The 14,727-nt window shown below is 37.5% G+C and overlaps 1 protein-coding gene across 1 annotated transcript in view; it reads left to right on the top strand.

The window, feature by feature from the left end:
* Nucleotides 1-254: 254 nt before the first annotated feature.
* RPGRIP1 (RPGR interacting protein 1) overlaps nt 255-14,727 on the top strand; it is a 64,398-nt gene continuing 49,925 nt past the window's right edge. Inside the window, exons 1-2 of the mRNA XM_046652712.1 lie at nt 255-297; nt 12,806-12,938. Of these exons, the coding sequence (XP_046508668.1) occupies nt 255-297; nt 12,806-12,938 (176 nt within the window). The remainder of the gene's footprint in view (nt 298-12,805; nt 12,939-14,727) is intronic.

Genomic DNA, 14,727 nt, shown 5'->3' with positions numbered 1-14,727 from the left:
AAGTCTAGTTCAGTGGAAAGAACAAAAACAGCTAGCTTTTAGCTAATATAGAGCCTGTACCAGGTGCCAAGCATTATGCTAAGCTTTTTATAGGCATTATCTCAATTGATTCTCATCATAACCATATGAGGTGATTATCTCATCCCTATTTTATAGATAAGGAAACTAAGCAGAGTGGTTAAGTAACTTGTCCATGGGCACATAGCAAAGGAAGGATGTGAATCCATGTCCTTCTTATTCCCAGGCTCTTGACCATGGTCACTATTTACAGTTCATCCTCTCCAAATTTAATCAGAGGTGAGTATAAAATCAGAGTTAGGGGAGCTGGCTGTATGATTTTAATTGCTGGTGTCATCAAGCTGGATTTGTGCATCTATCACTACTAAACGGTTATTTTTCACCCTCATTCACCTACCCTTGCCCCAGAGCACTGCAATTCTTGATATCACTGCAATGGAATTCTTTCAGTCTTTCATTCCATTGAGTTCAAAACAACTGATAAATTCTTCTTACTTATATCTGCTCTCCACTCCTTTTGTCCTGAGATATTAAGTCTGGCCACTACATTGGATTTTGGATGTTCCTTCGTCACACCTTCACTGACAGTTTCTCCTGGGTTTTCTTTTCTGGCATTCTGATAACGGCCATTTCATTCTCAGAGCTTCTTTGACTTCGGTTTTAGTAGTACTTTTCAGTTGCTCCACAGTGCTGTACAGCTTTGGTGGTGTGTTTTGCAATGGTCATCAACCAGAACAATCTTCTCTTGGCTAAGATATTAAAGACCCACAGCATTTCTTCTTCCACTACAGCTCCACTGTTACAAATGCCTTCAGGTCCAGAGAATGAGGCCTGTGATGCAGTCACCTCTCCTTTCCCTTCACGTTACTTCTCTACAGTAGGAGGCTGGAAAGACGGGGTAACTTAGCAAACCTGCAAAAGCCACCTTAAATGTGAGATTTACTTTAAAACAGAATGGTTTGCTTGGTTGCTTCCATTCTGTTCTAATCCTAGGACTATTGTCTAACATGTGAAAGCACATCAATTTTTGGGTGATTGTTCAGCTTCCTTAAAATAAGCATGCTATGAATTCTGTACAGATCCGTTTAAAATAATGTCATTGGAAAGATGTTCTCCACTTATTGTAGTTAAAAAAAAATGAAACATTACAGAACAGAATATGAATGACCCAATTCATGTTAAATTGTCTGCAAAGTAGATCGACAAAATGTTAATATTCTCTCCCAGTGATAGAATTTCTCTATCATGCTTTTTATTTGCTTCTTTTTATTTTTCTGTTTGTTCAGAATAAGCTTGTGAACAAGCTTCTTCAGTTAACAAGTCAAGCTAGCTTCGGCGAAAAAGGGGAGTTTGTTGTACTGGACACAGGACTCTTAGAAAACCTAAGGGCAGGAGCAGAGATAGGCCTTGGAAAAGACTCAAATCAAGAGCAGAAAGCATTCAGGACTTTTTGAATCATTTCAGCTGCTCAGTGTCATTCTCTCTCTTGATTTGTTTATTTACTCATCTATTCATTTATTTAATATATTTTTATTAGGTGCCTACTATATTCTAGGAGCTGTCTGGGTGCTAGGAAATAGAGGTAAACAAGATAAACCAATTTTCTGCCTTCAAAATCCCTGTATTTTAGTAAGAGCAGACAGACAATAAGCAAGTGTAAATAAAGGAAGGCAGTTTCTGAGCGTGGTAAATGTGACAAAGGAAATAAACAGGGCAACATGACAGGGTATAACTGAGGAAGTGCTCGCCTTAGTTATGAAGATCAGAGAAAGTGCTCTTGGCAGATGAAAAGATGGTGAGAGACTGAAAGATGAGAAGGAACCAGCCTTGTAAAGAGCAAAGGAAAGAGCATTGCAACAAGTAGAGGAAGATGTACAAATCTGAAGGTCAGGGCCAAAGATAAAATTTTTAGAAGCAACAGTATATATGGACATAATGAGGCAGGATATTGGGTACTATAATCCAAGAAGAGTGCTGACCAAGGGTGAGGTGACTCTACAGATAGGATTTCCCCAGTTATTTAGGATACAGAGCAGAATATGGCCATCCCAGGATTCGCAAGTTTATATAATATTTATAGCCATCCGCCGAGGCTGATTGAGTGCTCTCAGTCCCCTTTCCAACTGCCTGGGAAAGAAAATCTGTTTGGCCCAGCTTGAGTCTGTTGTCTACCCCTGGTCCAATGAACAATAACTGTGGGGACTGGATCATAGAGTATAAACTGGTTCCTGAGGGGCAGTCCCTGTAAATGGAGTGGAAATGGGGGTCAGAGGGTCATTTCCTAGAGAAAGGGGGGAGTCATTGGCTTCCAGGCTGAGCAGATACTTTAAAAATGATCCACAATGATATGCACCAATTCTATAGGCAGAAAAATTGCTTTCGTTTTGAATAAATAATGTCATTAGTACTGAATGCTTGGTCTTACTCTTTAGTGTAAGGTGGTCCACACCACCACAAAAAAGACTATGATGTGTCTTATACCATCACGAAATGTTTAGAAATTCCTGCTACAACTTAAGTACAGCCTGCAGAATGCATCCTAAAGTTGCAAGTAATTGGCTGGACTTCCCTTCATTTCACTGTCTTCTGGGATCTCTTACAGCTTGGGAACTGATACGACATCACATCTTCCAGCGGACAATACATCAAAGGACCTGTTAGCTACACAGACTTGATACCTCTGATGGTACCAGCGTGGAAAGGTAAATATTTGTGCATGAGGAGGGATGCCTTGTGGAATTGAAACAACGCTCAGTCTGTCACTGTGGGGCATCTTACTAGCCTTCACAGTGGCTACTTTGCTCTCAGCTCTTTTCTTCAATCTTCTCAACATTTTATTCTTAAATGCCTATAAAATTTTTACTGTGCAGGTTTAGGAGGTAAAGCTAAATGCCAACACCACAAATACCACAGCAAAAGCCAGGAAAAAATAGCCCTGCACTCTCACCAGGCAGAGGTAGGCAATTTAAGATGAAAGGACACCTCCTGCTAGAGCTGCTTCCACGCTCACCTTGAGATATTTTTGTAACCTTGTTGCTACTCTCCTACCCCTCAGTCCTAATTATAGCTACTACTGATTCTATTTTCATTTGATTTCACTTCCATACTTTTTTTTCTCCCAAAGACAGGGCAATTTATGCACTGCCCGTGGGTGTATAAATGGTGCAATCACTTTGGAAAAAAGTTTGACAATATCTAGTAAAGCTGAACATTGCAACTTTGCTTCTGGGTATAAAATTTGAAGAATTTTTTACATGTGTGTCCTGGGAGTCATATATCAAAATGTTCATAGGAGCATTATTCATAAGAGTAAAAAATGGCAACAACATAAATGTCCATTGATCAGAAAATGAATATACATTGTTATATATTCGTACAATGAAATAATAAATTTATCTTTTATAGTAAATTTAATAAATACATTTAATTTCCTCCATAAAATTGTAAAGAAATATGAGGCAGTTATGAATACAGCATTCAAGATAATGGTCATCTCTGGGGGAAGATGGAAATAGTATGAATGGGAAACTTACAGAGAGTTCTTAGTGTACAGGTAATGTTCTGTTTCTTAAGCTGGTATGTATGTTTGTGTACGCCTTATTGTTATTCTTTGAAGTGTCCATATATTCTTTATTTCCTCATTTATATGTGTGAGATATATATAACACATAAAATAACATTTATATAATAATACATATAATATGTTACATATAACATATTATACATAATAGTTTTATTGAGATATAATTTAATACTTAAAATTCACTCTTTTAAAGTGTACAATTCAGTTACTTTTACTATACTCACAGAGTTGTGTTTTTGTCCCCACTATCTAATTTTAGAACATTTAATTACCCCAAAAAGAAGCTCTGTAGCAGACGTTCCCAATGTCCCCATGCCCTGCCCCTGGTAACCACTAATCTGCTTTCAGTCTCTGTGGATTTACCTATTCTGGATATTTTATATAAATGGAATCATAAAGACATAAAATGGTTTTTGTGTCTGCTTCTTTCACTTAGCATAATGTTTTCAAAGGTCATCATGTTGTAGCATTTATCCATACTTCATTCCTTTTTATTGCTGAATAATATTTCATTGTATAGATATACCACATTTTGTTTATACATTCATCAATTGATGAACATTTGGGTTGTTTCCACCTTTTGGCTATTGTGAATAATACTACTATGAGCATTTGTATACAAGTTTTTGTATGCACATATGTTTTCATTTCTCTTGGGTATATACCTGGAAGTGGAATTGCTGGGTCATATGGTCACTCTATGTTTAACATTTTGAGGAACTGCCAGGCTATTTTCTAGAGCAATTGCATTCTTTTACATTCCTACCAGCAACGTATGAGAGTTCCAATTTCTTCATATCCTTGCCAATACTTGTTACTGTTATCAAAGTGGTATTTCGTAGGTTTCTTTTTTAATTTATTCTTTCTCTTTGTGTTTTTTTTCCCTGAGATTTTCCCTGAGCTAACATCCGTTGCCAATCTTTTTTTTTCCCTTTCTTCTCCCCAAAGCTCCCCAGTACATAGTTGTGTATTCTAGTTGTAGGTCCTTCTAGTTCTGCTATCTGGGACACCACCTCAGCATGGCTTGATGAGTGGTGTTAGGTCTCTGCCCAGGATCCCATTGGGCAAAACCCTGGGCTGCTGAAGTGGAGTGCACCAACTTAACCACTCAGCCATGGGGCCGGCCCCTTCCTGGTGGTTTTGATTTGCACTTCTGTAATGAATAATCATGTTGAACATCTTTCATGTATTTATTGGTTATTTGTATATCAGATCCTTTGCCCAACTTTTATTTGGGTTACTTGCCTTTATATTGTTGATTGTAAGAGTTCTTTGTGTATTTTGGATACAAATCTCTTTTTGTATATATGATTTGTGAGTATTTTTCCCATTCTGTGGGTTTTCTTTCCATTTTCTTAATAGTGTCCTTTGAAGCATCAAAGTTTTAGATTTGATGAAGTCCAATTTATCTACTTTTTCCTTTGTCATTTGTGCTTTTGTTTTCATGTCTAACATGTCTAACTTCATAGCGTCATATCTAACATTGCCTAATTCAAAGTCACAAATGTTTACTTTTATGTTTCCTTCTAAGAACTTTATAGTTTTAGCTCTTACATTTAGGTGTATGATCTATTTTGAGTTAATTTTTCATATGGCATGAGATAAGGATCCAACTTCATTCTTTTGCATGTGTCTATGCAGTTGTCCCAGCACCATTCATTAAAAAAAAAACCATTTTTTTCCTCATTGAATTTTCTTGGCATACTTGTTGAAAATCAATTAACCCTAAATGTAATAGTATATTTCTGGACTCTCAATTCTATTCCATTGATCTATATGCCTATCCTATGCCAATACAATACTGTCTTCATTATTATAGCTTTGTAGTAAGTTTTGAAATCAGGATGTGTGCGTATTCCAACTTTGTTCCTTTTCAAGCTTATTTTAGCTATTCTGAGTTCCTTGTATTACCGTGTGAACTTTAGGATCAGCTTATCAATGTCTGCAGAAAAAAAACTCACCGGAAACTTTGTTAGGGATTGCATTGAATCTGTACGTGAATTTTGGAAGTATTGCCATCTTATCAACATTAAGTCTTCAAATCCATGAACATGGGATGTCTATTTATTTAAATATTCCTTAATTCCTTTCAGTGATGTTTTATAGTTTTCAGTGTACAAGTTTTGTACTTTTTACTAAATTTGTTCCTATGTATTTTATTCTTTTTGAAGCTATTGTAAACGGAATTATTTTCTTAATTTTATTATCAGATTCTTCATTGCGAGTGTATAGGAATACGATTGATTCTTGTATATTGATGTTGTATCCTGAAACCTTACTGAACTCATTTATTCGTTCTAATGGGGTTTTTTTTAGTGGGTTCCTTAGGATTTTCTATATACAAAATCATGTCACCTGTGAATAGAGATAGTTTTACTTCTTCCTTTCTAATTTTGATGACTTTTATTTCTTTTTTCATGCCAAATTTCCATGGATGTAATCTCCAGTAAAATGTTGAATCGAAGTGGCAAAGTAGATATACTTGTCTTTTTCCTCATCTTAGGGGGAAAGCTTTCAGTCTTTTACTATTAAGCATGATTTTGGCTGTGAGTTTTTTGTATATGACCATTATCAGGTTGAGGAAGTTTCCTTCTATTAATAGTTCGTTGAGTGTTTTCATTATGAAAAGATGTTGGATTTGTCAAATGTTTTTCTGTATTTGTTGGTATGATCATATGACTTTTGTCCTTTATTCTACTAATATGGTATATTACATTGATTTATGTTCATATGTTAAACCAAGCTTGCATTCCTAGAATAAGTTCCATTTGGTTATAATCCTTTTTATATGTTGCTGGATTCAGTTTGCTATAATCTTGTTGAGAATTTTGTGTCTATAGTAATAAGGGATTTTTATTTTTCTTTTCTTGTGATTTCTTGGGTTTTGGCCTCATGTAATAAGTTGAGAAGTGTTCCCTCTTCTATTTTTTTGGAAGAGTTTGTGAAGGATTAATGTTAATTCTCCTTTAAACATTTGGTAGAATTCATCAGTGAAGTCGTCTGGGCTTGGAATTTTCTTTGTGAGAAGTTTTTTATTATGAATTTAATCTCTTTTTATGAGTCTATTCAGATTTTCTATTTCCTCTTGAGTCAGTTTTAGTAGTTTGTATCTTTCTAGGAATTTATCCACTTCACTTAGGTTATCTAATTTGTTGACATACAATTGTTTGTAGTATTCCCTTATAATTCTTTTTATTTCTTTATGATTGGGAGTGATACCCCCTTATTCAGCCCTGATTTTAGTCATTTTAGTCTTCTCTCTTTTTTCTTGTTTGATCTAGCTAAACTTTTGTCAATTTTGTTGATCTTTCAAATAACTTACTTTGGTTTTGTTGATTTTCTCTATTGTTTTTCTATTTTTTATTTCATTTATTTGTGCTCTAGTCTTTATTATTTCCTTCCTCTGCTTGCTTTGGATTTAGTTTCCTCTTCTTTTCTTAATTCCTTAAGGCAAAAGTTAGGTAATTGAGTTGAGATCTTTCTTCTTTTAATGTAGGCATTTACAGATATAAATTTCCCTGTTATTCCTGCTTTACCTGCATCCTATAAGTTTTGGTTTGTTGTGTTTTCATTTGTATAAAATATTTAACAATAGAACATGTTTAGTTAGGAAAAAAAAAAAAAGGAGGACCTATGGTGGGACCTAGTTGAGCTGGAATGTAAACAAAGCCACATAATGTCTAGAGTTTGTTGAATTACTGATGCTAAATATATCATAATATTTTAAGAAGTGAAAAATGTAGTATGTTCATGATGTTCTTCAGCAGTGCACCACTGGAGGTTTTGCGGTTCTCAAAGCTTTAAGTGTTCTATGAGCAAAGCACGTGAAACATGAACTGGCTGAGATAATTTTCAAAGTTGGAAAAGTCATAGAACTAGTGACAGGATAACCCTGTGCAAGAACTAATCACCTAGAGAGTCTAGTTAGTTTGAAGGCCATCCACACAGCCAAAAATCCAAAAGAACTCAATATCTCCTCAGCAGAGTAAAGGAGGTATGGAAGAAGGTGCCAAAGGGAAGGATTTACACATTTACTTTGTGGGAAAACAAACTTTTCTAGGTTTCATTGCAAACTTTATTTTCCCTTTGGTTATTTATGAAATAGCTAAAAGTAAACCAAGTAAAGTGGTTGCTGTAAGTGAAGATTTTCATAAAGGTTTATGGTGTGTTACAAATTTGCTTCCTAGTGACCATACTTTCCTGTTAAGCTAAGTGTACCTAGAAGTCAACTGCATCATTTTGTAAGTTTGTTGGTTTGGAAATTGTATGTTTTTTTTCATTCTAAGCAATCTCAAATTTATCTTAGAAACTTTGCTTTGCGACAAGAAAAACTTTTGATGTCGTGAACAAATAAAACTACATTAAGGGAATATTTTTATAGCATATATTCAAAAATTAATTTCAATATTTTTTCTTTATTTTATTTTATTTTTTAAAGATTGGCATCTGAGCTAACAACTGTTGCCAATCTTCCTTTTTCTTCTTTTTTTTTTTTCTGCTTTTTCTCCCCAAGTTCCCCCCAGTACATAGTTGTATATTTTAGTTATGGGTCCTTCTAGCTGTGGCACATGGGACGCCGCCTCAACGTGGCTTGATGAGTGGTGCCATGTCCACGCCCAAGATCCGAACCAGCGAAACCCTGGGCCGCCATAGAGGAGCAGGTGAACTTAACCACTCGGCTGTGGGCCGGCCCCCAATATTTTTTCTTATTTTACCAATTCCAAAGGGAAATAATCAACTTGTATGTGGTACAGTTTTATCAGATAAAGCTGTGTTACTAAAAATGTTGGCATTATAAAATTAAAAAAAGAACGGAAGTAAAAAAACAGAGCACAATGTAATAATGTAAAAAAACTCTTGGCAAGTATACTACCAGGACTGATGGTAGCATACCATTGCAGGTAGACATGAATCAGTTGGGGGATAACACAGCTGGCACAGGCCAGTGTGATTCAACAGTACCATGGATAAGGAGATAGCCCACATAGTTGAGAGACTAGTTTCGTTCAAAGGGATTCAGCATATAAGTAGATACATTATGAGGATAGTGGGAGCTAGTTTCTCACTGAAAGGAGAGATGCAAATATGGAAAGGGAGAAGGTTAGAACAAACCATATGGATCTGGATTTTAAATGGAGGTATCAAAATTAACTCATGGTTTCTAGCATATAAATATAGATATAGGGGTGTGTGTGTCCTCACGTGCACCTGCATATACATACATACACTTCCTGACTCTATCAACTGAGAGGACATAGAAGGAATGACATCCCAGTACCTAGTACCCAGATCTTGGTTTTTAAATACCATTGTCCACTAAAAGGAACCAGAGGCTCAAGCAGGGAAAGGACAAGGTGAGCCTAGAACATCATATTGTGCCAGAAAACATAGAATTTCTCAAAAAATCATGGAGATATTTTAAAAGGACACCAGAACCAGCTAGAAGGGCTGACACTGGCCAAATCTGGGACAATTTGAGCACTAAAAAGAATAATGATATTGATGGATTATAACCCATTAATAAAAATAGGAATCTATGAGATCATACAGATATAAATAAACAGATGAATTAATAAATGGAGTGAACGGAAATCTGTACCTTATAGTAGAATGCCAACTAATAAATATAGAAGGAAAAATTGAATTAGAAATCACCATTTGGTGATTTTTCACTTTTTTTTTACTTTTAAATGGTACCAAGAGGTAATATAGAGAGAATATATGTAATATTATATATTATGTAACATATATAGAAAGAGAGAGAATAGGATAAAACAAATGAAGTAAAAGTTAACAGTTGTGAAATCTGAGTGAAGGAGGTAGGGGAGTTCTTTATATTATTCTCACAATCTTTCTGTAATTTTGAAATTGTTTCAAAATAAAACCTTATTAAAAGAATCATAAGAAAATAAATGAAGAAAGGAAAGAGACATTACTTATTGTTTTCCCTTTGGGGACAAAATAATTAGAAGATGTTATATTATAACACATGAGGATAAATAAACCCTAGCAGCAATTACAGCTAACCGGCCTAGCTGGGCCAAAGCTCGTTGATTCCTGTGAGATAGGTGGGGAAAAATAGGTCTCTAGAAGGGAAGCTAAGCACCTGGCCCAAGGCTTGGGAGTTTTACTTGGTTTTGAAAGATGAAATCATTTTTATGCAGGGACTGTGTTGGGGGAGGGGAGAGGGTGGTGACTAGAAGAAAGGAGGAGGAGGATGACTTGCCTGAATCAGGAATTTCTGGAGTCAGGCTGTTCTTCTTGAGACCAAGTTGATCAAGCATAGATAGGGATCCAAACACCTTTAGATAATATAGAACTTTCTCTTTGGGAAAACTATCATTAACTGAAGAAAAAGTCTTTCAGTATCATTTAATCAAATAAGACTATTCATAGAAAATCATTGTGTGGAAAGTCTTAGCCCCATAGGAAGACATCCAAGACATGGCTGACTTAATCTGAGCCTAGAGGGTTAATGATTCCCTGGAGGAAGGAATAGAATCAGACTGGCCAAATCCCTGAGTTCCATGGACTTGCCTCACCTCGAGATTTCTCCTTCATATGCATGATTTTAAGCTGCAATGATTATATGTGATGTTACCTGCTCTATTTTCATCTTCTCTCATTCCTAATCCTGACACAAAAAGGTCCCTCAAAATTAGAGAGTAGGGAATCTTCTTGCCTAGAGGGACCAAGGCAAGACACAAACTGGGAGAAAAACATATGCAAAACATATGTCCATCAAAAGACTTATATTTAGAATATATAAAGAACTCATAATTTAATAATGAAAAGATTTTTAAAATCTAACAATAAAAAAATGAGCAAAAGATTTGAACACATACTTTATTTAAGAAGATATATGGATAGTAAATAAGCACATAAAAGGTATTCAACATCATTAGTCATTAGAGAAATTGCAGGTCAATACAATTAAAGCCACTACATACCCTCTAGTGTTACTGAACCAGGTTCATTTTGCCCACTATACGAAATGCCAATCACTGAGACAATGAGTTCGCAGAAAAGAAATGGTTTATTCACAAGGCAGCCAAGTGAGGAGACAGGAGAATAAATCTCAAACCCGCCTCTCCAAAAATGGGGATTAGAGATGTTTGTGGGATAGAGAGGCAGGATGGTCTGAACTATGGGAATAGGTGATGGGGGTAAGGAGAAGTGAAGTAATTGATGGTCTGTGCAAATGTAGTCAAGCTTCATGGCTCTTGGTAGGACACATGTTCACAAACTGGAAGTGTCAGCAAGATCCAAGGGTGGAGTTTTTGGTCCCCTGATGTCAAAGGGTCACCTATCAGGCATCTGCACAGACCCAGTTGATGAGTCGGTGGTCTTAACTGGCCTAAACTGGACAAGGAGTCAACTCAGTTCCTGAAAAACTTAAGCACCTGTTACCATGATGACCCCAGCATCAGAGATCAATAGAGTGGGCTTCAGTAATGCATCATGCAACTACTTTTGCAAACAGACAGCTAACTGAATATAGTTAAAGCAAGTTGGCCTCGGTTTCACTAGGATGGCTAAAATTAAAAAGACTAAGTGTTGGTGAGGCTGTAGAGAAACTAGAACACTCATACACTGATGTTTGGTATAAAATGGTATAATCACTTTGGAAAACAGTTTAGCAATTCTTTAAAAAAGTTAAACATACACCTATCTTATGACCCAGCTATTTTACTCCTATGTATTTACCCAGAGAAATGAAAACGTGTCCACACAAAGACTTAGACACAGATATTCATAGCAGCTCTATTTGTAATAGCCAAAAACTGGAAACAGTCCAAATGCCCATCAACAGTATATGGATAAATAAATTATGGTATATCCATACAACAGAATATTACCAGCAATCAAAAGGAACTGTTGATGTACAAAACACTATGGATGAATCTCAAAATAATTATTCTGAGTGAAAGAAGTCAGGTCAAAAAACCCAGGTATACCATGTATGAATCAATCTATGTAAAATTCTAGAAAATGGAAACTAATCTATAGTGACATAAAGCATATCGGTGGTTGTCTAGGACAGAGGTGGGAGTTGGAGCTAGAATGAGGTGGGGAGGAATGGATTACAAAGGGGTACAAGGAAAGAGTGGTGATGGATATGCTTATTATCTTAGTTGTGATGGTTTCACAGGTATACACATATGTCAAAATTAATCAAATTTTACACTTTAAATATGGTCAGTGTATTACATGTCGATTATACTTCAATAAAGCTGTTTCTTAAAAAACTTACTTGTTGGGGCTGGCCTGGTGGCGCAGCGGTTAAGTGCGCATGTTCCGCTTCAGCAGCCTGGGGTTCGCAGGTTCAGATCCTGGGTGCGGACATGGCACCGCTTGGTATGCCATGCTGTGTCAGGCATCCCACATATACAACAGAGGAAGATGGGCATAGATGTTAGCTCAGGGCCAGTCTTCCTCAGCAAAATGAGGAGGATTGGCAGCAGTTAGCTCAGGGCTAATCTTCCTCAAAAAAAAAAAAACTTACTTATCATTTCCAAAGGATAGATTAGAGAGGTAGTAGTGGTGGCTGAGGTGGTTCTGAGACTAAGGTTCTGAGCTCTCTTTCTTCCAGGGAAGGAGCTGTATTTTGAGCTCTGGGTTTTAGGATGGTTCCCATGAGATCAGAGCTGGCCCGGGGCTGGTGAACACCAAGACACTCAAAAGTGTGCTATAGTTTCCTCTTCTCAGATCAAGCAGAGGCTCTGTTCCAAGGATGCAGCTTTGGGAACAATTTCTTCAGACCGCAAAAACAAATGAGATGACTCTTCGTGATCCAGAAATGTTTCTATCCTTTTCCTTTCTGGGGATTTGAAGACAGATGTGGGCACAATCCTTGTCCAAGTCCAAAATTATCTAATAGGGGAAAAAATAGAAGACTGGATTGAAAATAAAAATCAAGACGACTAAAAGCCCTATTTGATATTTTTATAAAGAGAATGTACTTTCTAGACAGGAGATTGAGTCATATGCTGGAATGATATGGAATGATATTCCATGTCCAGGAGACAAATGGAATGGTAAAGAGGTCCATAAGTACACATTTCGTACACTTCCTGAATTTCCTCTTAAACACTTGACTCAAGATAGATTCATTTCCTCTGGACAAGACGTGATGAGAGACCTGATGGGTTAAAAAAATTACATGTAAAAATAATCCCCATTTCCCCTCCCCCGGGACTTTAGGTAAGAATATGAAAACTCAACCACCCTTGAGCAGGATGAGCCGGGAAGAACTGGAGGACAGTTTGTTTCGTCTTCGTGAAGAGCACTTGTTGGTGAAGGAGCTTTCTTGGAAGCAACAGGATGAGATCAAAAGGTACCTAGAGTGCTTAAGTCTTTAAAAGTTGTATCTAGGGGCTGGCCCAGTGGCGGAGCGGTTAAGTTCCCGGGCTCTGCTTCCGTGGCCTGGGGTTCGCCGCCAGGATCCGGGACGCGGACCTACACACCGCTTATCAAGTCATGCTGTGGCAGACATCCCCAGGCATCTCACATATAAAGTAGAGGAAGATGGGCACTGATGTTAGCTCAGGGCCAATCTTCCTAAAGCAGAAAGAGGAGGATTGGTGGCAGATGTTAGCTCATGGCTAATCTTCCTCAAAAAAAAAAAAAAGTTGTATCTACACCAAGCCTATACTACACTAAACCAAAAAGAATACGTTTTCCTGAGAAGTCTGCATGAAAAAACAATTCAAATGTCAAGGATGGTTAACTCCAAAAATAATTTTTGAAGAAATATTGCTTTATTCTGTTTTCTTGCCAAACACATAATAAACTGTGACCATAGGCCACAAAGCACCATCAGAGCTGTTTCAGTCCACAGAGCAAGAGATTGGGCAGGCGTCTGCCTTGGTCACAAAAGAGAGAATGGGGACAGGGAGAATGGCCAAAATCTCAGAGGAACAAAGGCTGCAGGGGCAAGTAAGAGAAAGGTTTTTATTTACAAAACAAAACTAAAAATCGTATTGATCATTTACTATGTGTGGGCATGTTATAAGTGCCTTGTATGTATTAACTAACTTAATATAAATACCATTAACTCACTTAATACTATGAAAAAAGTATTATTAAGAGGAAAATGATGGGGCCAGCCCCGTGGCCGAGTGGTTAAGTTCGCGTGCTCTGCTTCGGCGGCCCAGGGTTTCGCCGGTTTGGATCCTGGGTGCAGAGATGGCACTGCTCATCATGCTGAGGGGTCATCCCACATGGCACAACTAGAAGGACCCACAACTAAAAGTACACAACTATGTACTGGGGGGCTTTGGGGAGAAAAAGGAAAAATAAAGTCTTTTTAAAAAAAGGAAAAGCAAGGGGCTGGCCCTGTGGCCGAGTGGTTAAGTTCGCGCGCTCCGCTGCAGGCGGCCCAGTGTTTCGTCAGTTCAAATCCTGGGCGCGGACATGGCACTGCTCATCAAACCATGCTGAGGCAGCGTCCCACATGCCACAACTAGAAGGACCCACAACTAAGAATATGCAACTATGTACCTGGGGGCTTTGGGGAGAAAAAGGAAAAAAAATAAAATCTTTAAAAAAAAAAAAAAAAAGGAAAAGCAAGCACAAAGAGGTTAAGTAACTTGCCCAAGGTAGCAGCTAGTGAGTGAGTGGCAGAGCTGAAAGCTCATAACTCCAAAATATACTATATACAGCGGCCTTAGGGATTGGCTTTCAAAAGTGTTATCTTTTGCATGTAGACCTGGAGAGGAATCTGAGATGGGGTAGATAAACAGATGGGGAGAATGGGAAAGTCCGGGGTTTATCTCTAGGACACATTTTGAAGATATTGCTGCCAGTGCCTTCCAGTCAAAGACCATGAGGAACACACCTGTAGCTGAGCAAGTTGGGTTTGTTACTGTTGCACCTTGAGAAAATGCACACCGTGGTAAACTAAAGGCATCGCGGTAAGAATGTGTTAGAAAGAAAGTGTTAGAGGATTTGGGCTTCCTTTGTGTGATTTAAGGGAAGGTCCAAGGTAACGGAAGTTTGCCCCAGATTTGGTACTGTCCGAAAGCAGAGGCGACTCTGTGTCTGCATATCTCAATAAATCTTACTTCCTGGGAGGATAGACTAGAGTGAGACTAAAGTCGTAATTGATAAAGAAGTAGCAATCA

This window comes from Equus quagga, chromosome 2 (genome assembly GCF_021613505.1).
Source record: "Equus quagga isolate Etosha38 chromosome 2, UCLA_HA_Equagga_1.0, whole genome shotgun sequence".
NCBI lineage: Eukaryota > Metazoa > Chordata > Mammalia > Perissodactyla > Equidae > Equus > Equus quagga.
Note: the sequence above shows the minus strand (reverse complement) of the source record. Positions and strands in the feature narration are given on the sequence as shown.